Source organism: Callithrix jacchus, chromosome 21 (assembly GCF_049354715.1).
Source record: "Callithrix jacchus isolate 240 chromosome 21, calJac240_pri, whole genome shotgun sequence".
In the NCBI taxonomy this organism is placed as follows: Eukaryota; Metazoa; Chordata; class Mammalia; order Primates; family Cebidae; genus Callithrix; species Callithrix jacchus.
This window is the reverse complement of record NC_133522.1, coordinates 40,195,150-40,222,070: the sequence shown is the minus strand read 5'-3', so window position 1 is coordinate 40,222,070 and position 26,921 is coordinate 40,195,150. Positions and strand designations below refer to the sequence as shown.

At 41.9% G+C, this 26,921-nt stretch overlaps 1 protein-coding gene and 1 pseudogene across 1 annotated transcript in view; one reads left to right on the top strand and one right to left on the bottom strand.

Annotated features, from left to right (window-relative positions):
- Positions 1 to 1,011: 1,011 nt before the first annotated feature.
- MRPS6 (mitochondrial ribosomal protein S6) overlaps positions 1,012 to 26,921 on the bottom strand; it is a 68,004-nt gene continuing 42,094 nt past the window's right edge. Inside the window, exons 2-3 of the mRNA XM_035283047.3 lie at positions 16,306 to 16,445; positions 1,012 to 1,631 (exon numbers count right to left, since the gene is read on the bottom strand). Coding sequence (XP_035138938.1) covers positions 1,439 to 1,631; positions 16,306 to 16,445 — 333 coding nt within the window. The 3' untranslated portion in view covers positions 1,012 to 1,438. The remainder of the gene's footprint in view (positions 1,632 to 16,305; positions 16,446 to 26,921) is intronic.
- On the top strand, positions 5,748 to 6,936 carry LOC108589409 (small ribosomal subunit protein uS7 pseudogene; annotated as a pseudogene).

The window sequence follows — 26,921 nt, the reverse complement described above, 5'->3', positions numbered from 1 at the left end:
AAGAACATCAGGACGCAAAGTGTCTGCTAGAGAGCTGGTGCTCTCGCAAGCCCTGGCCAAGGACCTGCGCTTTCAAAATTCTGAATAAAACAGGAAATAGCATTATTTTTCCAGATAATCTTCACTCTACCCCTTTTAATTCTAGTCTACAGCTGTTAATGAGCCTCTTCACTGAATTATTGCTCTTCAAAAAGACTTTTTAATAGCTTTTTGCCTCTGGAGGAAGTTAAGCTGGATACTGCCTAAGCTCTTAAAAAGCAAGGTGACAGCACGATGTCCCAGTGCAAACACAGGCCGCTGCCAGAGAGGGAGGCGGCGCCCTCCTGGCGCTTTGAGTATCTCTTGCACATCTCTGGTCTTGCCATGGTTAAAAATCAGCCAAGAGGCCAGAACTCTCAGCTCCCTCCTGCTTTTCAGAGATTCCTAGAACTGGCACTTCCCCAACACTTTATGTGCAGAAGTTCTGTCATCTAGGATGGTGACAGACACCTTGTGCAGGGAACCTCCTTCCCACCACCTGGGAAGGAGGACGGGTGGGTCAAGTCTTTCCAACCAGCCCCGAGGAGACGGAGGATGAGATGCAGGTGACTATTTTGGGAAACAGCCTCATCCTCACCCATCCTGGAAGCCATGCCACTGCCAGGAGTCTACTTCCTACAAGAGCCTTGCCTTGGGCTGAGGGACAGTAGAAGAGGCAGGTGCAAGTGGCAAAGCAATGACAGGGGTGGCATCAGAGCTTAACTGCGCCAGAACTGCACGCGTCCCTCCACGAAGAGCAGCACTCACCACGACGACAAGCGAGGTGTGCGGGGAAAAGTCACTGATTTTATTGCCTGGCCAGTAAGGAAAAGACAGACACACCCCTCCTCCCCTACCCCACCTAGGCTCTAGACCTCAGTGGGTACTGGGTGATGCCTCCCCAACACTGCCAGGCACTGCCAGCTAGACCGGAGCTGCAAGGCCCTGGGAAGAGCACTGCACTGGGGCAAGTGAAGGGACAAAACACCAGCATTTCTACAATCAAGTTTATTACTCAGAGCAAAAGTTGCCCATAGAATACACTGGTCTTCAGTTTTTATTTCTGCATGGTCATACAGGCTGAATGACTAGCTCACAATCCCAGGAGGTATTATAAGTTCTGCTCTTCAAAATGATGTTATTGTTTTAAGGGGAAAAGTCCTCACTGACAAAGAAATGACATTAATGAAAACAAAATAAAAAATGACCCACTGGTACTTCAGATTACAGAGAAGCCGTCAGTGAGCAGTTCCCCACCTCTCACGGCAAAGCGGATCAAGGGCTAAAAATACCTTAGGAAAATCAAACAGCACCTGCAACACACGCTTACATAAAGGCCAAGCCTGCAAACTATTCCTCCTCGTCCACACTGCTCAAATGTGAAGGGATTACACATAAAGCTAAAATCTGGCGAATCTTCTCACTTCCTCCTCTTCTTTGTGGAATATAATTTTTCTTCAAGTGGGACTGGGACAATCCCTTCACATTCTTTGAGTTCCTGGGTCAGAGGGTGTTTGACGATATTCCCTCTAATGACATCTGTGTCTCGAGACAAGTGATTCATCATGCTTTCAACAGTTGTGGTGGGTGAATAAAAATCCACCAAGAAATACCTGCAATAAAATAAAAACCTGTGAGTGCCTGCATTTGAACTGTAACAATTCTATTATTTTGGTAAATGTTTCCACTTTACTCTTCCCAGACAGACATCAACTACACATAAACACACACATACACATACATCCCCTTGTCAAAACAGAAACAGCTGGTAAGCTGACCAGCTAACAGAACTGCAGTATGATGCCCAATCTCCCTTTTTCTATGGCCTTTCCCATTACACTCTTGTGAAAATATGAATCCAAACCAACTTTATGGCAGCAAAAACACACTGTGACATTACAGACAGCATCAAGTACTAGAAAGCATGGGTAACTCCTAACCCATTGACAAGACTGAATTTTCCAAACTATTAATTCATACTCTGTGTGTGTGTGTGTGTGTGTGCGCGCGTGCGTGTGTGTAAACATCTATTAGATATTCTTCTAACTTTCCAAAGGATTTTTCCTGTGAACTAACACACCTAAGAGAATCATGAACCTACAAACATGAGAAAAGATTAAGAAAGCCATGGGACTGCTCTACAAATATTTTCAATACACACAAGGAACAAGAAAATTACTTAAACTTTAGGTAAGAAAAATCATTTACCACTCATCACTCAAACCAGACTAAGGTCCACAGGCATCCCATGCAGCTCCTGGGTCTTCAAAGATCAGCAGGTCCCCAGCAGCTGGATGACAGTGCAAGGAAAGAGCCCGCCCCTACCCACTCCCCCTCCTCTCAGACCTAAAAGGCTAAGCCTCCCTTGTACTGTTTGGTTTGGACCATTATGTGACTAAAGGATTTCAGCACAGTATTTCAGAATCCTGCAATGTTCTAGCTGGTTAAGATGATCTTTTCCCCATCACTTGCCTTATTCTAGCCATATATACGGTTCTCAGAACTCCCAAGCACATTCTCCTCTCAGGCCTTGCACTCACTGATCCTTCTGTTGGAAATGTTCTCTGCCCAAATTCCACACAGCTCATCCCTTGCTTCTATGTCTCTGTCCAAATGTCACCCTCCTAGAGAGGCCTTCTGTGCCTACTCTCCTAAAGCAGCAGCCTCCTAGCCCCACCAAGGTCCCTCACTCTCCATCACCCTCACTCAAGGCTTTGTTTGTTCCACAGAGCACTTTCTCACTTCTGGCACAGTGTGCATTTGCTTACTGTCGGCCTCTCTCCACTAAAGCACAATTGCCATAGAAAGAAGACTCTGGTGCTATCCCTGTAACACCAATAGAGATGAACACGGAGCAGGTCCAGAGTAAGTCTTTGACCATGGTGCTGTTAGCATGAAATGTGGAACTCTTACAGGAAGCTGAAAGACCAAACTGAAAAGGAAAAAATTCACCAAGGAAGAAACTTATGAGAAAAGGGATGGCATCTTGTGTAATTCCAGACAAAGGGCAAAGAGGGTCAAAATGTATAAGAAAATTTACCAAGGGACCATTTGCTCTTCGCCAAGCCTAGTGGAATAATTATTCAAGTAAACATATAATTAAATACAAGGACAAAAATATATGCCAACCAAAAACATTAATCTAAAGAAAGCTCAATGGCTATCGTAATATCAGGCAAAGCAGACTTCAGAGCAAAGAAAATTACCAGGGATAAAAAGAGACAATACGTAACGAGTTTAGCAGGATTACAAGATACAAAAGATGATACATAATGATGGGCTCACCAACAAGATATAAATCTTAAATATACATGCACCAGATAACAGAGCTTCAACATATAAGAACAACAGAACTGAACAGAAAAAAGGACAAATCCATAATCACAGCTGAAGCCTTTTAACATTCCTCTTTCAGTAATCGATAGAACTTCTACACAGAAAATCAGCAAGGATATAGGAAAAAGTGAACACCAACATTAACCAACTAGAATTAACTGATATTTATAGTTAACAACAGCATAACAGACATTCCTCCTAAGTGTACACAGAAAATTTACCCAACAACAGCATAATAGACATTCCTCCTAAGTGTACACAGAAAATTTACCAAGGTCAACCATATTCTGGGCTATATAATATAAAGGGATTCAAGTTATATACAAAGATCTTGGAAACATTGCTAAATACTTGGAAACGAAACACGTATCTAATAACCTGGACAAACAGGCAGAAGGAAAAATCAAAAGGGAAATTACAAAGTACTTTGAATTGAATAAAAAAGAAAATGCCACAAATCAAGATTTAGGGGACACCACTAAAACAATACTTGTCGGGAAACATACCTGCTAAATGCCTAGGTAACAGAAGAAAAAAGGCCTCAAATCAATAGTCTCAGCTTCTATTTTAAGAAACTGGGAAAAGAGCAAATTAAATCCAGGAAGATGATGGAAGAGAGGGAGGGAGGAGAAATTCCTAAAGTAGAAAAAAGAAAAACAGAGCATTTAACAAAATCCACAGCCATTCGTGATTTTTAAAAAAATCTCAGCAAACTAGAGATAGAAGTGACCTCCCTCAAACTTATAAAAGGTATCTTTGAAAAATCTACAGCTGACTTTTCACCAACTGATGAACACCTAAATGCTCTTCCCTTAAGACTGGGAACAAACCAGAAAGTCCACTGTCACTTTTATTCAACACTGAACTGGAGGTTCTAGCCAGTGCAATAAGGCAAGAAAAATAATAGGTATCCAGATTGATAAGGAAAAAGTAAGACTGTCTTATTTGCATATGACATGATTGTGTTGAGAAAATATTAAGAAATCTGTTAAAAAAGTAGAACTAATGAGTTTAGCAGGATTGCAAGATACAAAAGTCCATGTTATTCCTATATACTAGCAACAAATTATCAGATCTTGAAATTAAACAGTCAATACTTACAGAGAAATCAAACAAAAGGTATGCAAAACTAGAACATGTTGCTGAAAGAAACAAAACCTATCAGGCATGGTTCATGGGTAAGAAGACTCAAAATTTAGATGTCAACTCTCTCCAAGTTAAACATAAATTGAGATCTATTATTTATTTTGCTGAAATAAAATCTATTGAGATTCAGTAGAACCTCAATCAAAACCCTAGAAGATTGATTATAAAATTCGTAATGGTCCTAAAACAGCCAAAACAACTCTGATAGAGAATGTAAGTTGAAGGACTAATACTACCTGATTTTCAAGACTTAAGCTATGGCCATCAAGACAGTATAGTATTCATATACAAATAGAGAGATCGAAAGACTAGTACAGAGAGTACCCAAATAGAGATTTACAACAACAAACAGTGCTAGAATAATCCAGTATCCACATGTAAAAAAAGGGAACTTTATTCCCTACTTGCACCATTTAAAAAATTAACTCTAAATGGGAGACAGATTTAAATGTAAAATATAGGGCCTGGTGCGGTGGCTCACGCCTGTAATCCCAGCACTTTGGGAGGCCGAGGCGGGTGGATCACGAGGTCAAGAGATCGAGACCAGCCCAGTCAACATGGTGAAACCCCGTCTCTACTAAAAATACAAAAAATTAGCTGGGCATAGTGGCACGTGCCTGTAATCCCAGCTACTCAGGAGGCTGAGGCAGGAGAATTGCCTGAACCCAGGAGGTGGAGGTTGCGGTGAGCCGAGATCACGCCATTGCGCTCCAGCCTGGGTAACAAGAGCGAAACTCCGTCTCAAAAAAAAAAAAAAATATGTAAAATATAAAGCTAGGAAACGTAGAAGCATATGCAAATTTGGATTAAGCAAAGTTTGCTTAGACACAACACCAAAATCCGTAATAGAAAAACTTGATAAACTAAACTTCACCAAAATGAAAAACTGCCCTTTGAATAAAAGGTAAGCCACTAAGACTTCTGAATTACAAGTCTGATAAAGGATTTGCATCTAGAGTAAAAAGAACTCTCAAAACCTAATTTAAAAAAACTTTATACAATGATCATAAGATTTGAACAGACATTTCACAGAAGACGTACAATAGCAAAGCAGCACATGAAAAGATACCTAAAATCATTAGTTGAGAGAGAAGTGCAAATTAAAACCACAAAGAGATACCTACTAGAGTGCAGTCAAATTACAAAGACTGACCACACCAAGTGTTGGCAGGGATGTAGAAAAACCGGCACTCCAGGGCGGCACGTGGTCCATGCCAAGCGAAAGACACTCAGGCTGTGCCCTCAGGATGACCAAGTGGGAGACAGCAGCACCAGCAATGGCAGAGAACCCTGACATCAAGCCCTTTGGGAAGTAGAACACTGATGATGTGCAAATCAATGACATTTCCCCACAGGATTACATTGCAGTGAAGAAGAAGTATGCCAAGTACCTGGCTCATGGTGCTGTGCGGTATGCCACCAAACGATTCCGCAAAGCTCAGTGCCCCATATGTAGCGCCTCACTAACTCCATGATGATGCATGGCCACAGCAACGGCAAGAAGCTCGTGACTGCGCATCATCAAGCATGATGATTTCATCCACCTGCTCACTGGCGAGAACTCTCTGCAGGTCCTGGTGAACACCATCATCAACGGTGGTCCCTGGGAGGGATCCACCGCATTGGGGGAGCAGGGATGGTGAGATGACAGGTTGTGGACATGGCCCCACTGCACTGTGTGAATCAGGCCATCTGGCTGCTGCGCATAGGCGCTTGTTGAGGCTGCCTTCCGGAACATGAAGACCACTGCTGAGTGCCTGCCAGAAGAGCTCATCAGTGCCACCAAGAGTTCCTCTGACTCCTATGGCATCAAGAAGAAGGACAAGCTGGAGTGTGTGGCCAAGTCCAACTGCTTATTTTCCCAGCTGCTGCCAATAAACCAGGCCGCCCTTTGGGGCAGTCCCACCTCACCACACACTAAAAAGAAAAACTGGCTCTCATATACATTGCTAGTGGGAATGCAAACGACAGTGATTTTGAAAAAACTGTTTGGCATTTTCCTAAATTAACATACACCTACCATTATGATGTAGCCATTCCACTCCTAGGTATTTACCCAAAAGAAATTAAAGCATAACCTGTACACAAATGTTCACAGTAGCTGTACCTATAACAACCCCAAAGGAGAAAAAACACAAATATTCATCAACATGTAAAATGATAAACACACAATGCCATACTACTCAGCAATGAAAAGGAGTAAACTATTGACACACACGATTGAGCTCAAAATAATTACACTGAGTGAAAGAAACTACAGTAAAACGTGTCCATACCATCCAATTCTATCTATGAAGCCTAAAAAATAAAGATGTTCCTCAACTTACAATGTATGCATCTGGATAAACCAATGGTAGGTCGAAAACATTTTATGTTGAAAACGCATTTAATACACCTACCCTCACATCACTTAGACAAATGCCCGGAACACTTACATTAGCCCACAGTTGTGCAAAATCGTCTAACACAAAGCCTATTTTACATGAAGTGCTGCATAGCTCAGCAATACTGTACTGGAAGTGACAACAGAATGGTTGCTTGGGTTCTCAGCTACGCCTTCGGCTGTATCTGCGTCACTTTTGCACCATCATAAAGTCGAAGAAAATCTACACTGAAAGAAAGCAGTTGAGTGGTTGCCTGAGATGAAGGACAAGTAGAGGAAGGAATCAAAAGGGCAGGAGGAAAATTTAGAGGTAACAAATATGTTTATTATCTTGATTGTGGTGATTTTGTGGGTGTACACATGTCAAACCTTATAAATTACACATTTTAAATATATGCAGTTTGTTGTATGCTAATTATCTCTATAAAGCTGTTGATTTTAAAATGGCAGTTCAGAAGCTGAATGGGCAGGAGTGAGGAATGAGCTGATGTGGGATGGGGACAACTGGGGAGCAATTATAGCTGATGAAGACTCCCAGGGTTCCTCAAGCAACAAAATAAAAATGGTACAAACTAATCCACTATCTCACAACTTCCTGAAGCAGTGACGTGCACATTTGCTCATGAATAAGACTGCCACTTGGGCTCACTCTGAAACTACACATAATCCTGGCCACATTTTCCAAGGTTTAACTCCACTGGCTTATTTCTACTCCATATAGCAGGTAATAGGGTTGCAATGACCCAATATATGAATTCATTTGTTCAAGATTTAATTACTGATTACTTACTTTGAGTTGGGTGCTAGAACAGAGTTTAAATGGTGTGATCAACTTCACATCACCTCCTCCTTGCAACCCTCAGCCTTTTACCCAGTCACTCCCCTGCCCCACAATAATTCCATTTGGTCACTTGGTGGCCAGGACACAGAACTCTGACCCAACAGAGCCCCAACATTTTTTTCCTTCCCATTTATCCATTTGCTCTTTCACTCGGTATTCATCAAAATGTCCTTCCAACCTACCACCGATAAGCTATGACCTCATCCTGCTGCCAACATTCCCGCCATACCAAAGTCTATAGCAGGTGGTTTTTCTCTGAGTCCCCTCCTCTTCCTTGGCCTTGTCCACTTTCCCTAGAAGGCTTCCTCTCTTGATTCATTCCACTTGAAGCCCTGTGCTTAGAGTAGTGTGCTGCTGAAATGCCGTGCATCAGGAGGGAGATGCCCAGCAAGAGCCTGACATGCTCTGGGCATCAAGTAACCCAGACACCACCACTGCTGAGTGCTCCATGCCCCTCCCTCCAGAAAGTCCACAGGTTAAGCCTGCCCTTCCTTATAGTCAAGTATTCAATTTATTCAAATAGCACCTCTGGGGCTGTCTTGGTTTTACTTACAATATTGTTCATAGAAAGTACTGCTTTCTTCCATTTCCATTCAACTGCTGCACAGGGTTAAAGGCTTGTGGGCTAGCCTAGGAGTCTAAACATGTTCTAAGAGAAAGTGTGTTTACAGATGCCAAACAACCAACTCAACTGCCCACAAATCAATTCTCATCCAGCCCTCCTGAAAGTGTTCTCCATATACTTAGCTCTCACTAAATAATCCTAAGAAATACACCCAAAGCTTTTGGATTCTATTTTGTGAAAAGGGTAAAAAGAATACCCAAGGATGGGAACTGGAAGCCAGATATATCAGAAACCTTTTATTTCAGAACTTAGAAGTGTCTTTAGGACTCTCTAATTTTCAAAGTGCTTTCACAGCTTTTGAGGAAGAGGATGAAAGAGAAGTGTCAGCTCCACTCCGTACAGCAATTGAGGAAATGGAAGAAGAGGAAGTGGTGCCGAGTACTGGTTGGGGTCCAGCAGCCCTCTCCCCAGCAACAATACTCCTCTAGGAGTCTTCAAAGTGGTTTCCTACACATTGCCTCCTTTGAGTCTTAAAATTTAATGGAGTTAAGAAGAGAGGCTCAAAAAGGTTAAGTCATTAGCCCAAGGTCACTCAGCTATGAAGTGGTCACTGCCAGGATTCAAACAGAGCAGGTCTTTTGACTCCAGGACACAAGAAACCACAGATAGCTTTAGGACCAAATGGGTTACAGAATCACAGAATTGGAAGTGCTGGAAAGGACCATAAAGACAATCCAGCCCAAACCTTTCACAGGAGCAAACTGAAGCCCAGAAGGGAACTAATAGGCCCCTGGTCACAAAGTGAGAGTCAAGCTCCGGACTCCAGATCTGACAGTTCCCCACTCTGTATACTGTTATCTCTTGCTACCTAGCACCCACATATTGGAGGATTCTCAAGGATAAAAAGAAATAGTAGATAAAGACCTAGAAATCCTAAGACTGGGCTTTCCTAGCTTCAGGAGGCTCTCTGTTGCTACCAAAACCCCTCTTGCCTTTACCCTCTTAACTGCTCTGATTTCCTGCCACCAGGCATGACAACACTCCTTCAGCAACCAATCAAACAACAGCCCAAGCCAGCATGCACAGCTGGTGACCGGCATCTCATGATTGTCTTCCTACTGATCTGGGCATGGGGCTGATGTGGCCTAAGACTGCTTCCACTCCCACCGCTCCTTATTATACCGTGGAAGGTTCCACAGGAAGGATACGCCACCAAAACAGCAAAGGTGAGAAGTGACTCCGAGATGGGCAGACCGTACTGTATTTGCCACTCTCCATTCAAAACTGAACCTCTTACCACCCCCTCCCAACCTCTTCTCCCAGGAAACCAAGTTGTCCCTACCAGGCCATGAGAGAACTGATCAGAAGTCCAGGACAAAGTCAATCTCTGTCTGCTTCCGTGGCCCAAGTACACAGATAAGTGGTCCATTAGGGCTTTCCCACACAGGAAGGACTTTGACCAATTCGTGGTTGCTTCCAGTATATATATATCCTTTTCTTCTTAACTATTTATCTGGGCAAACTTGTTAATGAGCATCTAATATAGGCAAGCCTCAGGAGGCTAAAAGGATGAGGCACACATGGTCTCATCCTCCTGGAATACGCAGACCAACTGGGCAGAGAGGCTGTAGGAGCTGCTGCATGAGCAAAAACCCAGCCTTCCCCTGCAGTCCTGTGGGAGACTAGGCAATGACATGGCGGTCACGGACTCCTGACTCACCGCTGGGCTTTGCTAACCACAGACGGAACCTGAGGACTAAGAATGAGACTTTTTATACTATGAGAGCACCAAGTACAGTCCCACAGTTCTATTTTTACACATGAAGGAAGGAAGGCCTAGAAACAACCTGTGTGGAGTGGTGGGCTGGGCAGCTTTTGATGCCTGTGAGGACCCCTTTCTCATGACAGCAAAGGTCCACAAGAGACCTACAAAAATGGGAGTTAGGCTGAAAAAAATGGCCTTGGAACTCCCTTGATACCTGCTCCTTACATCCTCATGAAGGTTGCCATGGAGAAACCATTCTAACACTCAGAGGAGCTGCTGTCCAAGGGAAGGCGGCCAGAAAGGGGGCTCAGTGTCTCCAGGGGAGTCTGGGAGCCCTCTGCCCCACCTTCCTCCTGACCCAGGGAAAAGGGAGACTCGAGAGGACTCTGCAGCCACAATGAGCTGTCAGTCCCTGCTTCTTCCCCTAGCCAAACAGACAGAACCAAAACACAAGGCCAGAAGTCCCAACGCATGTGAACTTAGGATCAACTCCTTACTCCAGGTACAAAAGTGTGGATGTGACTACATCACAACTGTGCAGACACGCCCCAAAGCTGATGTTCTTATTGAACAAAAGCTCCCCAAATAGCTAGTTTTCCATTTTCCACTTTTACTCTTGGTGACTGAATCAATAATTAGACAGATCATTTTGGGAAAACAATCTAAAATCTAATTACACAACACGTTCCCAGCAACTTCGACCATGTGCTACATGGCACAAATGTCCCAGTTCCGCATACCAGGTAGCCAGGGTCGATGCAAGCACCTGCATCGCCTTGAACACAAAGCCAAGCAGTGTTTACATTTTAAAGGTTTGTTTTCCCATGTGTGGTGCTAATTACGAAATCACTTCATCTATAAAGTTGGTATTAGCTTCACAAAAGCATCTCTTTTCTATAGAAAAGCATGTAACTTATGCACACTAACTACAGAAGTGGAAGTGAGGAGATGAGTGATTCCAGGCAACAAGGAACCAAGAAAGGTTTAGTACACAAATGCGCTTCTCTCTGCAGACACCAGCATTCAAAAGCTGGAGCAATGGTGAACTTCTTCCTAGGTAGAACTTGTCCATGTGGTCTTCAAGATGATAATGTCCCCTCTTTCTTAAGACATTAACATGCCACAGAACTCTCTACTACAAGGCCCAAACCCTCTAGAGATCTGAAAACACTCAGACAAATGGCTTCCCCAAAACAGACTGTGCCCAGTACTACAAAACAATGCCACCAAAAACACTCCATTCACAGCAGCATGGTCATAAGAGAGCCAGCAGCTCTCATGTCCTTTTTGCCCCTCCACCACTCAGTCACCCATGCAGACAGACTGGTGCTGCCTGGCCTTCCCCCACTCCCCTTGTTGTCCAAGGAGAAATACGTATTTTCTTATAGTGCCCTTAAATGTAAAGGTTATATATTCTTTATTCACTTTTGTCTTAACCCTGTATTTATAAGTTTTCCATAAAAAGAGCTTGCTTGAATTTGAGTTACATTCTTTGTCTCTGTCTCTCTCACCCGCCCCTTCTCCCTAGCAGACAAGTGGAAATTTCCACTGAAGCACTCAGTGGCTCACACAGTGGGTGGGGGGGAGGGGAAGGGGGAAGGGAGGGCTTTGCAGCCCTGAAGCATCCTTGAGCCTTTCTGAAGATAGGAAACAGATCTGTCTGAATGCCAGTTCCTAGACTGTCTCAGTTAAACCTTGCTGGATTCAGGCTTCACTGAGGCTGTGAATTATTCACCTTCAAACTGAGGTACCCTGTGCATGGAAAAGCCCCATTTCTTTTTATATCTGTTGGGTCTCATACATTCTCAAAACCACTAACACTAAACCTGCGGCAGAATCCTTACATATCTTGGGGCAGTGCCACTAAAAAGAAACCTCCAAGGCCATAGCGGCCCTGTCTGAAAACCTGGTGTGGAGTACCTACACACAAGAACAGGGTCAGGACGCTGGCAGGAAGGCACGAGAACATGGAAATGTTAGCTAACGGGAAAACTACAGAGGAGAATCAATCTCCTCTAGAGAGGGTGCCAGCGCTCCTGGAGTAAGCTGCAGACACATTTGGGAAGCAAGTCAGTAAAATTCCAATGATTCACCATGGAGCTGGTTATTTTTATCATTCTGCTTACCCGTATATAGAAGGGCATCTTATATGTAGGCCAGCAGATCTCTGCTATAAGCACCTATCCAAATTTTAAAGCAGATGAGAATAGGCAAAGAAGGGGCAAAATGGGCAAGAAAAACACCTTCTACTTAGGAGTTCTTATGTGCAGGCATTTGGAAGCCAGCCCGATCTCATTGCTATAAAATCAGACCTGGTAGAAAGGGCAGAGGCAATTTTTTACAAAGCAGCGCAAGCCCAACACTGAAATACGGACCACACTTTATCTTGTATAGCTTCCTCTCAGTCTCAGTTCAGCCCCATCTAGTGGAAAGAAAACCATAAACTCCATGCAGCTCTGGAGTGAGTGACGTGGTTCTGGCAAAGGGTGACTGTTACTATGATTCAGTAAGATGCCTGCCCCTTTTTAGCATGGGTCTAAATGAGCCTCTCCTATCACTGCTCCCTTGAGCGTAAATGACATACATCTTCCCCTTTCAGACGCCCAGGCATACGGTAAGAATTTTCCACACCAACACCTTGTCTGTCCCACAGAGCAGGTTCGGCTGTCAGGCTGAGCATGTGCAGGCACAAAGGGGAGGTAATCTCGGGGGCCTGAAAGAGACCCCAGCAAATCCAGAGCTGGGAGTGAGTCCCAGGCCTCTGAGCAGCGCAGCTCCAGGTCATGTGCCAATGATTTATTTAGTATTAATAAGTTAGATGGCTGAGATATTGTCCCAATCCCTGATAAGGGTGACCCAATCCAGGCCCCACTCTGCTGCCAAGGGAAACACTGAATCACATTTTCAAAAACAAGTTTAAAATGGTCCTAAGCTGAACACGAATGACTGACTGACTCCCCCAGTTCTAAGGACCTTCAGAGATTATGAATTAAGAAAATTTCTGTGGACTAGTCTGGGAACTTAACCATCAAGTTATTCCATTGGGAAAATAAGTTCCCAGTTATAAACAACAGACTTATAGACAAATTTCTGGAACATAACCTGTTTCTAAAGTGGAGTCTGACCAAACTAATATTTGAAATATAATGACTATATTTTTCTTTTTGGCATTAGCTGGAAATAGTCTTGATATAATAATAAACATCAGGTACCATTTCCAAAGTATACCCTCCTCCTCCTCTGGGCAGATTTCCCAGATAACTCTAAAGTAACAGGCTCTCTCTTACCTACTCTTTTCTTCCAGCCTACTGGGCATGTATGTGATAATGGGGTTGATTTTGGGGGTAGGGGGATTGATTTTGGGGATGGGCATGGTAGAAGAGTAGAGGCAACTGCCCAATATATAGTGAAGTCATTAGAAGAGAGATGCCTACCTGTCAGCCCCAGGCCTAGATTACTCCCTGCTGTGCTGGGCACTTTCACACACACTCCCTTAGCTGGTGCCTAGTTTAGCACTATGCAGCCAATTCTCTGATTAGACTGAAAACTCCTTGAGACCAGGAACCATGACAATCCTGAGAATCAACCTGAGACCTGTGGATGCCACTAGGACATGCCATTTCTCCACACAAAACGTAAAAGCAACAAACACACGATACCAACAGTACCATGAGAAAATGTGAATTCTCGGAAACATTTATGCTCACTCCATTAGCCAGCCAAAAGCTGGCTCTTGCACACCAGACAGGATTCAAACCAGCGCCTCACCATTAATTTCAGATATGTGTCATGGCCTCCAGGCCTGTTCAAAAAGACTCAAAACTTTGACTGCTAAACATGTAACCAGTAAGACCAGTGTTTCTTCTCAACCACCTGAGAAAAGCGAGCCTCCCAGCACATAATCCTTACTACACGTTTCTAACACTTTCTGTGGCTATTATTAATGCCCATGAAGAATTATGAACAAAATGCCTGGTACTGATGTGGTTAGGGTTAGTGATCACGGGGGCACTGTCTGAGGCCAAGAGAGTATCAGACTAACCTTAAGCTCCACACTGCAGACATGTAAACATACCACCCAATTCCAAATCTTCACCCAGGTAGCTCCAAACTACGCTTGCCTCTCATATCCTCGTTTCCCAAAAGTCACTGTAGAGAAATGAGTGTTCTAGAAACAAAAGGTAACATAATCAAATACAGTGAATCAATGAAGGGATCTTACTGAAGGGCTTCTCATCCTTTATGTGCCAATGTGCACTGTGAATCTCTAGAAGAAATTAGATCATGTGAGGCTTCCCACATCTCACTGATCACACACACCCTGCTTTTCTTTTTTTGACGGAACGGAACTTCTCTAAGGAATTAGTGTTTCAGAGACCACACTTTAAAAAACATTACCTTAAACAAATAAATACCAAACAACGACTTATCCCAGAAAACAGGCTTAAGGCATGAACCTCCTCCACTGCAGCTGGGCACCACCTTTCTTTGTCTCTATATAATAAACATATGAATACAGAATGCTGCTTCTCCTTTACTGAGGAGTCTGAAAGTAAAAGAACAGAAATAAAATCTTTAAATGTCAATGAACTAAGTGACTGCAATGTATTCCTTCCTCAGTGAGGTACATGTACCTTTGTCAGGGGGAACCCAGAAGCAGGGCTAGTATTCTCAGCAGTTCTGGCTTGGTCCCAGACAGGCTGTTCCAGGACCTGAATTTATTCCGCCTATGAAGAGAAAAACAGCCACCCACCCCCAACCCCCAGCACTGCACACAGAGGTCTGAAAATGAACTGACTTATTAACACAGCGGTTCTTGAGCGTGGTCTTCGGACAACAACATCAGCATTACGCGGGCTATGTGTTAGTGCAGATCCTAGGATGCTGGCCATGCCAACCTTAAACCAAGTAAAATCCTCTACTTGGAAAAAGGGCAGAAACGCCTGGAAGTACTACAAGAGTGAAGAAACCAACTTCTCTCTCCATTCACTGCCTTCCATCCAAGAACTGTGCTAATAATTCTTGGACAGATTTTATATGCTCCTCTTTAAACAAAAAGGAAAAGGTTTCATAACTGTACTGCTGAAACCACACCCATTTGTGATTAAGTTTAAAAGAAATAGACAGACAGACACGCGCAGGGTCTCCATCCCTCATTGTTATGATTGTGGATGAAGCCTAGCCACTGTGCATTTCCTGTTGCCTAGCAACACCTCAGGCACTCTCTTCAGAGGTGTTCTCAAGAAGCTGAACACTAGCACAAAACAAGGTGAAGCAATCAAAAGATGAAATTTGCAGCACAGTAGAAGGTTTAAATGCAGTAAGAAAGCCTCGATGTGAGACGTGACTCCACTCAGGCCCTATCACATGTAGTGTACCTGCACAAGATGGCTAAATCCACGTGACTAAATCAGCACTCTCACCGCAGAGCATATCTGCAGAGACTGTCTTGCTGGGTCTTTGTGGCAATGCAGATGGGAGACCCATTACCTGAGTTCAGTGCCCAAAGAGGCCGGAAGCAGAGAAGGGACCTCCTCAAGGTCACAGAGTTCCTGAATGCCAGAGAGAGACAACCCTTCTACTCTCTCCCCACTGTGCTAAAACCTGATTCCCATCTTCTCTAACACCCACTCCTAGGAAACCCCACAACATAGGAAGATTCGAACCTACTCTACAAATTGTTCTCAAAGAACTTCTACACAGGTAATTATTACTACAGAATCAAATCTGTGGCGTGTATTTGAGGAAGTTGCTGTACACAGTAGGAGACAAAATTCCAAACTGTGATCACTACTTGGAGTAGGTATAACTGTTTTTCTCTTGTGGATTAGGCTTGGGTTACATACATATTAGTCAAATGCAGCACATTCTGTTATCTGTAACCCAGATGTTTAAAACGGATACAATATATATATGGACAGCACTCTTCACTAACATATTTTAAAGGCAAAAGTTTAAACAAATGCCAGGGAAAACAGTACTAAGGTTTACAAGAAAAGTTTCCCACAAGCTAGACTTTACAAACCCACTGCTCCTAGGAGGGCCTATTTTTGAACTCAGATCATAGTCCATTAAGGGCCAGCAATACTATATCCCAAGTGCAACACAACACTACCAGCGTGTGTACCCAAAGGACACCCAGGTGCAATGGGGGTCTGACTGAAACTGTAAGAACTTCTAATGTTAATTGAACAGTGCTCTTCACTGAGCCTATCAAAAATGTTTTCCAAGCACTTCATGAAGAAACTTACCCGCCACTGTTGTACTGCTGATTGTGGGCGGAGATCCTATAAGGAAGCGCTCGCTCACCCAGGTTTTCCAAGTCCCTCACTATTGCTCCTCTGTCCATCAGGGCCTCTATCGTACGTTTCAAAGCAGCAGCAGTCTCTGGCTGTTTTTGTTTGTATTTTTAAAGAAAAGGAAAAAAAAGCATCAGTATCAATATAAGAACTAGAATTATTTAGTCTGGTCAGTTCCAATCATAACAGCTCTACTGGTAGGGATCTTTGGGTAAAAGCAACAGAAGCTGGTTTTGGTTAACTTAAAATAAAAGAGAGAGAGAATTTATTGTAAGGATATGAGACAGCTCACAGATACGAAGGAATATCTGAAGAACCAGGCTTCGTAGAGTTTAGGGACCAGGGCAGCTCCAGGGATCTGGGAGGCAGGAACTAATGAGTGGCTTCTTCAGAGCACCTCAGCCAGGCTGAATCAGTGCCAATCACTGTCAGTCCTCGTATCCCATGACTCAAAATTCAAATTCCAGGGGAAGACCATCCTGTTGTCAAGACACCTGAACTGCCCATCCCACCCAAACTGTAGCCAGGGGGAAAAGGTGTTGTCACCCAAAGAAAAATTGGGAGATTGTAACCAAAAGGGGGAAAGGATGAGTAAGACCCAATCTCTGCCCTCATGGAGCTTACAATCTAACAAAGGACAGAAAACAAAATACACATCTGGAGAGCAAGAGGGCAGAACACAGGAAGCAGCATAGAGACCAGAGGGCTCACAGAAGGTAGAAACGTTCAGCTCGGAGAAGGGTTTCACTAAAGAAAGTTTACTTGAAAGGAGCCTGGAAAACAATGCGCAGAGATACAAAGAATGAATGAACCATCAACTGAGTAAAGGAGCAAGGGCAAGAAAGCATGAGTGCACTGAGGAAACAGCAAGGAGCCCCAGTGGTGAGGTTCCGGGCAAGGGAGAGCTAAGAAGACAGACTGGATATAGGCTGGCCACAAGTCTGTAAGTAATTAAGGCCTATTATAAAAAACAAAGCTTGAACAATACAGAATCCCATTACCCAGAGATAGACTGGATGGTGAATTAAACTTTTTGGTGAATTTCTTTCCAGATAGCTCTCCATGCATATGTATACATGAGCAATTTTTGGAAGAAAGATACTTCATAAGGATAAGCCTGAAAACTGCAACGAATACAATGTGGAGAATGAGGGCAAAAGTGGCAAAGAAGGGCACTACAATCTGGTGGCTGCGAGAGTGTAACTGTCATTACAGCTAAGAGGAGAGCTGGAGAAGCTGGTGAGGACAGTCAGAGATGAATCTGGTTTAGGACATGTGGAGTCTGAGATGCCATGGCTCTCCTAGGTTGACCTCTCCAGATGTAAATCTTAAGCTCAAAACAGGTGGATCAGAAACACACATTTCATAGTCACCTGCACAGCCAGCTATCTGAAGTCTGAGAAGGAGGTGAGATCATTAGAAACGGTAGTGGGGGAGAGGAAAGGAGATTACCAGCAGAACCTTGGGGAGAACAAACATTTAGGCGCCAATGAGAGGACTCAAAGTCAGAGAAGCAAATAGAAAATGTACAGTCAAACAGGACAAGGAAAATCAGGAGACTGTCTTGTCCAGAATGACAATGGGGTAGAGGACAGAGATAAAGAAAAAGCCGCAGTGTGGTAGCTGCATGGGCATTTCCCAAGATGCGGCCAGAAGGCAGACTGCAAATGTTCCAATGGAACCTTTATCATTCTAGTTCCTCCTGCACTTTAAAAATCTCCCTGCTTGCTCTGAAACCTAAGATAGAGGCCCTGATGGACAGAGTAGCAATAGTGAGGAACTTGGAAAACCTGTGTGAGCAATAGCTTCCTTACAGGATCTCCACTCACAGGGTGAAGGAAAAAACGCCAGGGCTCCAGGGACAAGCAATTTGAGCAACGGTGGTGTTTCAGGAGAAAACACATGAGCAAGTTGGTAGTCAAAACGGATTAGACCAGGTAAGAGAATAAAACGTAGGAGTTCTAGAATAACAACGATGATAGCTACGATTTACTGGATAACTGCTAACATGCCCGAAATTGGCCTAGTGTCTTGTTACATATTTTGTCTTAACCAAAAAAAAAACCAAAAAAAAAGCCAAGAAGATTTACAGATTTGGGACTAGGCCTCTGAGAGATGCCGATAGGGCAGCTAGTAAGTGGAAATGCCTACTGCAAGGAAAAGGAAAGCTGTGGAAATGGTGGGGGAGGAGGCCAGAGCCACACCTTGGCAAAGACAAGGAGCACTTCACAAAGACCTAAGTGAAGGGGTGCAAGCAGGGAGATTTTAAAAGTGCAAGAGGAAACTTAAGGCTACCTCCCAGTGTTTCATTTAGGGGTCAAATGAAGAGAAAATTGCAGAACAAATATGCTTTCTGGTAACCAAATAAAATCCGCTATATTTTATTTTTCTTTCTTACGAGTACTGCTAAAATGGTATGAAATGTGTTAAGTATTGGCTTAAGGCTTCGAAAAAACATTCTTTACTTTCTTTTCATATTGAAGCCCATCAGGGATTTTAAAAATTCCTACTGAATCTTTGTTTAGATATTTAACCAACCTTAAGATAAAATAGAAATTTCCTGAAGACAGTAAAAATTGGGGCCCAAATCTCTTCCATTAACACGAGGTAAAAAGTCCACAGCAACTGATCCTTATGACTACATCAAACACATTCCTAGACAGCTCTAACCACATGAAGACTGCATTCCTCCCACATTTCATTACAGTTCACAAAGACACAGCCATACATCTGCAGAGGACTCATTATTAACAGCAGTGCAGTATTTCATTTCACTGAAAATACTGTTTCTTGACCTGGCATTATATCAATTAACTTATGATAAGGTAAAGGAACAGTCTATCCAAATAAAGAGTGGGGTTCTCAGCTTTGTTACCTGCACTAAAAAAAAAAAAAAGAAAAAGAAAAATCCTTTGATTGATTAGTTTTCTGATTAGCTACCCAAATAAATTTTAATTCCAGTTTTGCCTAATTAAAAAGAATTTATCTCAGTATCTTTTGTTTAAGTTCCAACTGAAGTGTCTACAGTATAAAACTCATTACCCTCTTCTGAAGTAAGAGCTCGTCAAGTAAAAAACATTTTCTTCCCCCATCTGTCTCAAAAAGGGGAAAGGCTACCTGACAAGAATGTAACTTAGGAAAATACAAAAATACATTTTATTTGACTTTGGTATGTCAAGGTCAAACTGTCAACTACTGGAATGGCCACATTCATCTCACTTTAATTTGAAAACACCCAGAAGTTTTAAAAAGAAAGGTAGGAGGAGGAGCAAAAATAATGCCCCATATACTTTATCTCACAAGGAAGCAGGGTTGGCAAACCAGGGCTTGTGGGCCAAATCTGGCTTGCTACCTGTATTTGCAAATAAAGTTACACTGGAACACAGCCAACTCACACATTTGCATAGTGTCTATGACTGCTTCTGTGCTACAGGCAGATCTGTAAGTACCACAGAGACCATGTGGCTCCAGAACCTAAACAATTTACTATCTGGCCAGCCCCTGGGCAGAGGGAAGCTGGCAGGGCCTTAATCCAGTCACCCTAAAATGCACCACAAATAAAACCATGAGCCTGGGCCACTGAAGTGTAGAGGGTGTACTCCTCATGGGATGTATCATCAGGTAGACACACAGGGTACCACCTAATGAACACCATCGGCCTGGCTGTTCAACTCATTGCAGGGCTCAGAAATGATTCCGCAAACCCACTATTCCATCCGCCAAGCTCCTAATGTCTTTATCAACCTGGGTTGCCAACTTTAACGTTCCTCAATTGATGAAACCTATGTATGTATTAAAATAAAATTCTTATACTTAGGGGAGAAAAAATTCTGCTCAATCCAGTACAATGTTAACCTTCGAAAAGCATGTTGTTTACAGGAAGCAAATGATCTTGCTGCCATAATTCTCATTTATAAGATCTCTGAACCATTTAATTCTAACTATTCTAAGAGAATCTGTGCAGGTTTCTGATGGGCTTCTCTTATTGCACCTGAAAGCAACTCCCCAAGACTTTCCTTCAACCTACCAAATGCATCAACGAAACACACTTTTGGCAAGGCATGGACTGAAGGGTTGAAAACATTCATTTGAAAAAGAAAATACAGAAAAAAATGAATGGGAATGAAAACTAGGATTCTAGTCCTAGCTCATTCACTAATGAGTTATGCAAACCTGCACACGTTATTAAAATTTGTCAATTTTAAACTTGTACCTCAGTTTCCTTATATGCTAAATTGGTAGTTCTCAATTTTCCTGTTCTACAAGCTTCACATGAATAAACAACATCCGTATTACAATTCTCAACATCTGCTGGAGGCATACAAAGTTTGATGAAAGTCTTTCTTTTTATGTCCCCCATTCTGATATCATCACCCCAAATACACCCCCGTCCCCCAGTTCTCCTGATGTTTACTTCTAACAGCACTGCGGCAATCTATAAATATTCTTTCACTAACCAAAATTTAAGCAACAGAAAAGCAAGGACCTTTATCTAAAATGATCCACATCATGAAACACATGCTACAAATAGCTGTGCCAACTGTACCTCCTTAAAAGGGTCGCTTGCTTACTTACTCCTATCTTTTCTCAAGGAATTCTAAACTTCCTTCTAACTTAACTTAAAGCCACCTTTCATATACAACAAAGCTCACTGCCAGGGTGTGACTGTAACACTGTAGCAAAATTACAATACTATTGTTTTCCCCTTTACGCATAAGAGCAATATGCTGTTCATACCAATATTGTATTTCAAAAGATCTACAATTTATCTAGAAGTGAAATTAAATATTTTATATATTTCAAATATGAAATTCCAATAAACATATAACTATAAATGTTAAAATTACATTCATATAATTATTTGCTGATAAGGTAACAAAAAGTAATATCCAAAAATTTAACTAAATAGTATAATACTTAAAAAAGAAAAATTATTAATCCTGGAAAAAATTAAAGCTAATATTTGATATTATTACTAAAACTAATGTTTAGCCTACAGAAGACGACTTAGGGAAAACTCAACAGTTAATTTCAAATATTTGCAGGGCTATTATGCAAAAGGTAGATTTGTTTTATTCTGATTGGACCCCAAGGGTGGACTAGAATCAAAGGGTAAAAATGAGAGAAACCAAGCTGTATTTTGCAAAAAAGAACACATTTCCAAAAAATATAGCGTATGAAAATGAAGTGGGCTGCCTTGTGAAGTAGTGACCTTCTCATCCTTGAAGTACACAAATAGATACAGGATGGCTGTCGGATTAGTATCTGCATGGGTGAGAGGCTGAACTCAACAACTTTTTAAAGTCCCTCCCAAGACTAACTACTATTTCATTACCACTATCACTCTGAAGGACGTTCTGCAGTGAAGCTAGTTTTGATAGCTGCAATTGCATAGCAATGAAGAATACATGACTAGTAAAAGTTAGCCCTGCTGACCAGATTCATGCTAATGTCCCAGCTATTCTACTTACTACTGTTTTCACAATGGTCTCCTGAAAGGGTCCCATAAAACCCAAGAGTCCTCAAACCATATTTTGAAAATCACAGTTCTAGAAATGCCAATGAGAAAAGGTGCTGTAGTAAAAGAGGAGAGCAAAAAGATGGGAAGAACAAAAGGACGAAAGGCATCTCTCCTTGTCCCCCAAATAAAATCCCTACTCAGGAAGGCTGTTAAAGCAAAGACTTCATGGAAATATCACAACCACCACCATGGGTCAATGACCAACGTTTAACCTAATTAAACGTATTTTCATCCTAGAAGGGAAACTTTTCAACAAAATTATCTTGCAAATTAGACTCCACAGGAAAGACAGTTTTAAGCCAGTGGCCTCCAATGTACCTAGCTAGCACTACTACACCCTAGTTTCCCAGAAAATAAAACACACAGAGAATCCACAACATTCAATGCCATGCAGCATCTACCTACAGTTTGCCTTCCTCATGTTACAAAGAGTTATACATACCCAAGAGCAGGCAGGACTCAGGCAAGGCAGAGCCAAGACAGACAACTGTCAAAACCTGTGAAAATGTATACATAAAAGTCTTTGCTGAATCTTAATTCTAATCTTTCTTTGCATGTAAAAGTCTTTGCTGAATCTTAATTCCAATCTTTCTTTGCTGAATCTTCATTCCAAATCCTGCCTCCTTTAAAAAATTTCCTTGCAATTTAAATTTCCAAATTGATTGTCCCTGTGAATTCTGCATTGACATTCTCAAAACAATTTGAAAATCTGTGAGCCCTAAATTTTCAACAGTCAAATGGGTTTCATGGAAAGTGTCTGAAGCTCTAGCAGACCTTAGGAGAATTAGACGGCTTAAACATCTACGTAAAATATGTGCAGCGCCAGCCTTGCCTAATCACATATACAAAGCCCAACTATGAAATTGATTGCACAGGAACTGTTTGATCAAACAATCTTCAATAGAGGAGAACCCCTTTTGCCCAACAATTTGTTGAATCAGGAGTTGCAGTACTTTAAGTAATTAAGAAATAAAAATTATCAAACAAAAACTATTTTTAAAATTAGAATAAAATTCAGTAAGGACAAGTCTAAAACACTAAGAAACGTAAAGATGCCTAAGTACTTACCTCTAAGGCCTGAACTTAAAGTTATAACTTGAAGTGACTAGAAAAGTAACCTTTATAGGTGCTGTAAAGGTCAGAGATAGAAAATACTTATGAAAATTTAAATGCTATACTACATTGCTTATGAATCATATTTAATAGGCCACATGTAAGAAATATGGAGTAGGCTGGGCACAGTGGCTCTTGCCTCTAATCCCAGCACTTTGGGATGCTGAGACAGGTCGATCACTTGAGGCCAGGAGTTCGAGACAAGCCTGGCCAAGCAAAACCCCATCTCTACCAAATATACAAAAATTAGCCAGGCATGGTGGTGCATGCCTGTAGTCCCAGCTACTTGGGTGGCTGAGACTCAAGAATCGCTTGAGCTGGAAGGAGGTTGCAGTGAGCTCAGACTCTGTCTCAAAAAAAAAATGGAGTAACTACTGAATAAAGACATAACAGGCTTTAAAAAGTAGGTAAATGGGAGTGGAAAGAAGAGACAGGAACCAATATACAGTGACCTTAAAGCAATACAGGTTGAAACTGTGCAGGTCCACTTACAGTGAACTTTATTCAATAAATACATCAGAAAATTTTTTTGAAGAGTCCCAACATTCTGGGGAAAAAACCTTGCTTTTTCTCTAGCTTATTTTATTGTAATATAGCATACAATATACATAACATACAAAATAACACTGGTAAGGTGTCCAGGTCAACAGAAGGCTATTGGAAAAGTTTCTGAGGAGTCAAAGTTTACAAACAGATGCATATCCCTACACTGTTCAAGGATCTACCTATACATAAAGTGTTATAAGAAAATAACAAATAGTGTAATACAGAGAAAAACTCTTTTTAATAAATCAATGCTGTGTGCTCTGCAAAAACACAAATACCCAAATTTTAAAATTTTTAAAATAATGTTGAAAAAGAATACTGCAGATTCATAGGTCAGACTTTTCGAGTGGTCATTTGTTAAGCTATAGTACAGAATCTTAAGAATTGCTTAAGTATTTAATAACTGAAAAGCACTCATGAATATGGTATTTATATAATCACCCTTCTGAGAAACAGTTACAGGGGAAAAACATTAAGCATATTTATGGGGAAGCCATTTTAAAATAACTTAAATGGCACAAGTCAGGTGTAGAGACGAGATACATACATTCTGACACCTGCATGTGGAGTGAGAGGGCAAACTGAACGATCTCTTATGGGCAGACCAAATTGTGCAGGCATCAGAAATATAGTTTGAAACTTAAGAAATTGCCATTTTGGTTCAACTTAATATTTATCTGGAAACATTCTTCTCAAAGTGTCTTCCTCAAGACAAGTATGTCCAAGCTGCTCGCTGTGAAGTCCATCTTCAAAAGCGTGGTCACAAGCTTTTATCTAAAACAGGCTTGCTTGCTTATGTTAACTCGGGAACACCAAGTCTCTGTCCCTAAAGTCTGTGATACAGATAGGAAGACAGACCCTTTTACGTTACTAATGAAAGGCAGACTGAAATACAGACAGCACTGATGTGGAAAGCAATGATGTCACAAACACTCAGAAAGAGGAATTACTACTACTAACTGGTTGGTTAGAGAAAGCAGATTTCAGCCAGACCCTGAAAATGAATACCCTGTCAGGAGGGGAAAAGAGGGCCACTTCAGGTACTCTTAGAGTGGATCTGAACAGCAGACAAAAGAAAGACAGGGAGAAAATTCTGATAAAATTTATATTTGGGGTAGAATCAACATGTTACTGTATTTGGTATAGGTAGAAACCATTGTTTTCTTCCACCCATGGCACTATTTTGCCTAGAACATTAAGATTTCAGCTTCTTCGAACACTCACCTACACTGTCAGTAAAAACGTAAACTTTCTGCAAGGCAATTTGGCAAAGTATATTAATTTAAAATGCGCATACCTTCAACCCCACAGCCACTTCTTGTGTGGGGGATCATTCAGAGCGGTGGGAGTAACTATAGGGAAAGGACGGAAATCTTCTGAAAGGTCAGAAAGTTCTGCAGAGCCCCTGGGGAGAACAGCTGAAGGCATCTGTTCTATACCCCTGAGGCAGAGGACAAGGAGTAGGTACAAGGGAGTGTAGGAGAATTATCTTAAACAGGCTTGCTTACTTATGTCGGCCAGGAACTGACCTTTGATCATCATGCAGTGATGTTTCCTGAAAGGGGAGGAATGAATGTTAATTACCTATAGGTTGTGTTTGCTCCAGGTTTTCGACATTGTGCCTGCACTGAATAAAAGCAAGCAGCTCCAGCTTCTGGGGGATGCACTCTGGCCACTAGAGCCAGACAGTCACCTAGCTGCTCTTACACTGCATACCTATGTCTGAGTACTGATTTCATCCGTTGGCTAGGATCTGCGGGACAGACTTGGCATTCTAGGAATTTAAGCAAACATACCCATATACCAGACTTAGCTACGAAAAATGGTCATCATAAAGTTATTAGGATAGTGAATAAATGGAAATTAATTGTCCAACAGGAGACTGGTTCAATAAATGATCTCCACTGACTGAATAAGTACTATACAACCATTTAAATAACCAAGATCTCAGAAATCACCACTCAAGAACTTATTAATGTAACCAAACACCACCTGTTTCCAGAAAACACCTATAGAAATTAAAAAAAAACATGGATGATTGAGAGGCTGCAGTGGGCATATCGCCTGAGCCCAGGAGTTTGAGACTAGCCTGAGCAATATGGTTAAATCCCATATGTACAACATACAAAAATGGTGGCACACAACTATAGTCCCAGCTACTGAGAAAAGCTGAAATAGAAGGATTGCTTGGGCCCAGGGAAGATGAGGCTGCAGAGAGCCATGACTGTGGCACCACACTCCATCCTGGGTAACAGAGTGAAACCCTGTCAGGGGCAGGGGGAGAATGATCCTTACATACTGGCATAAAAACATTTTAATAATAAAATAAAATAAAATCGGCGTGGAGAGTACATCTTCATTTTTTCAAAAAGAAAAAAGGACTATGTGGACAAACATGGAAAAAAGTATGGATGACTATGCAAGACATTAGTCTTTCCTAGGCGGTGAAACAAGTGGAGTATTCCATTTCCTTTTTTCTTTTACACTCCGATTTCTTTTATGATGAGCAATTAAAAGGTATTTCAGAGACAAACTTCTTTGGTGACAAATTCAATTTTGTCTCAAAAGAACTTCTTCTTCTAAGTCTGTCTCAACTGCTATCTTGCCACAGATGCCATAATTTGTAAATTCTGTCTTTAAGTCCCAGATCTAAACTTGAACACTGAAAACTCATTTACTGACTCCATGTCCGTCCAGGCTTTTAATAATATAATAATCAGAGAGGTATAAAAAGGTGGCTTCCAGAGGTTACTGAAAGAACCTTGCAAGCTGGTAGTTCCACCAGCATCATTAATTTTTACAACTGGTCATTTTGTCTCTTGGGGAATGAGAGGAAAAACTGGAATCCAGAAATACTGGTCCCAGTATCAGAGCACACCAAAAAGACATGACAGGAGAAGACCAAGTCTGTCCCTGACACCACAGTGGCCAACAAAGCCAAGAGATGCAGGAACATCTTGCCCATTCTATGACCATGCAGCCAGGAAGAAGACTCCTGAAGCCTGGGAAATCCAACATTAAAAAGTATTATTTGGGCTATGTGATGAAAATGAAAATAACTCAGGGAAGAATGGAGGTTAACAACAACAACAAAAAAAATGAATCAAGAGGACAATGACTGGTCCAGCAACTGATATGAGCCAAAACACAGGATCAAGAACAAAGCAGGGGCTTTGTTATTTTCTCAGTGAGATAATGCATGGCTGAATCTGCAAATGTAAAAAGCAGTAGGATAACTGACCAGGCAACTTGAGCTGCAAGGTAGGCAAAATGTCTTTAAGTTATAAACAAGGCTTACTCATCCAAGGGACCCCTGCACCAAGTGCAGGCTGAGCCATCAATATCAGGCATTGGAATCAAAAGTCTCATCAAAATGAGCAAATAAATG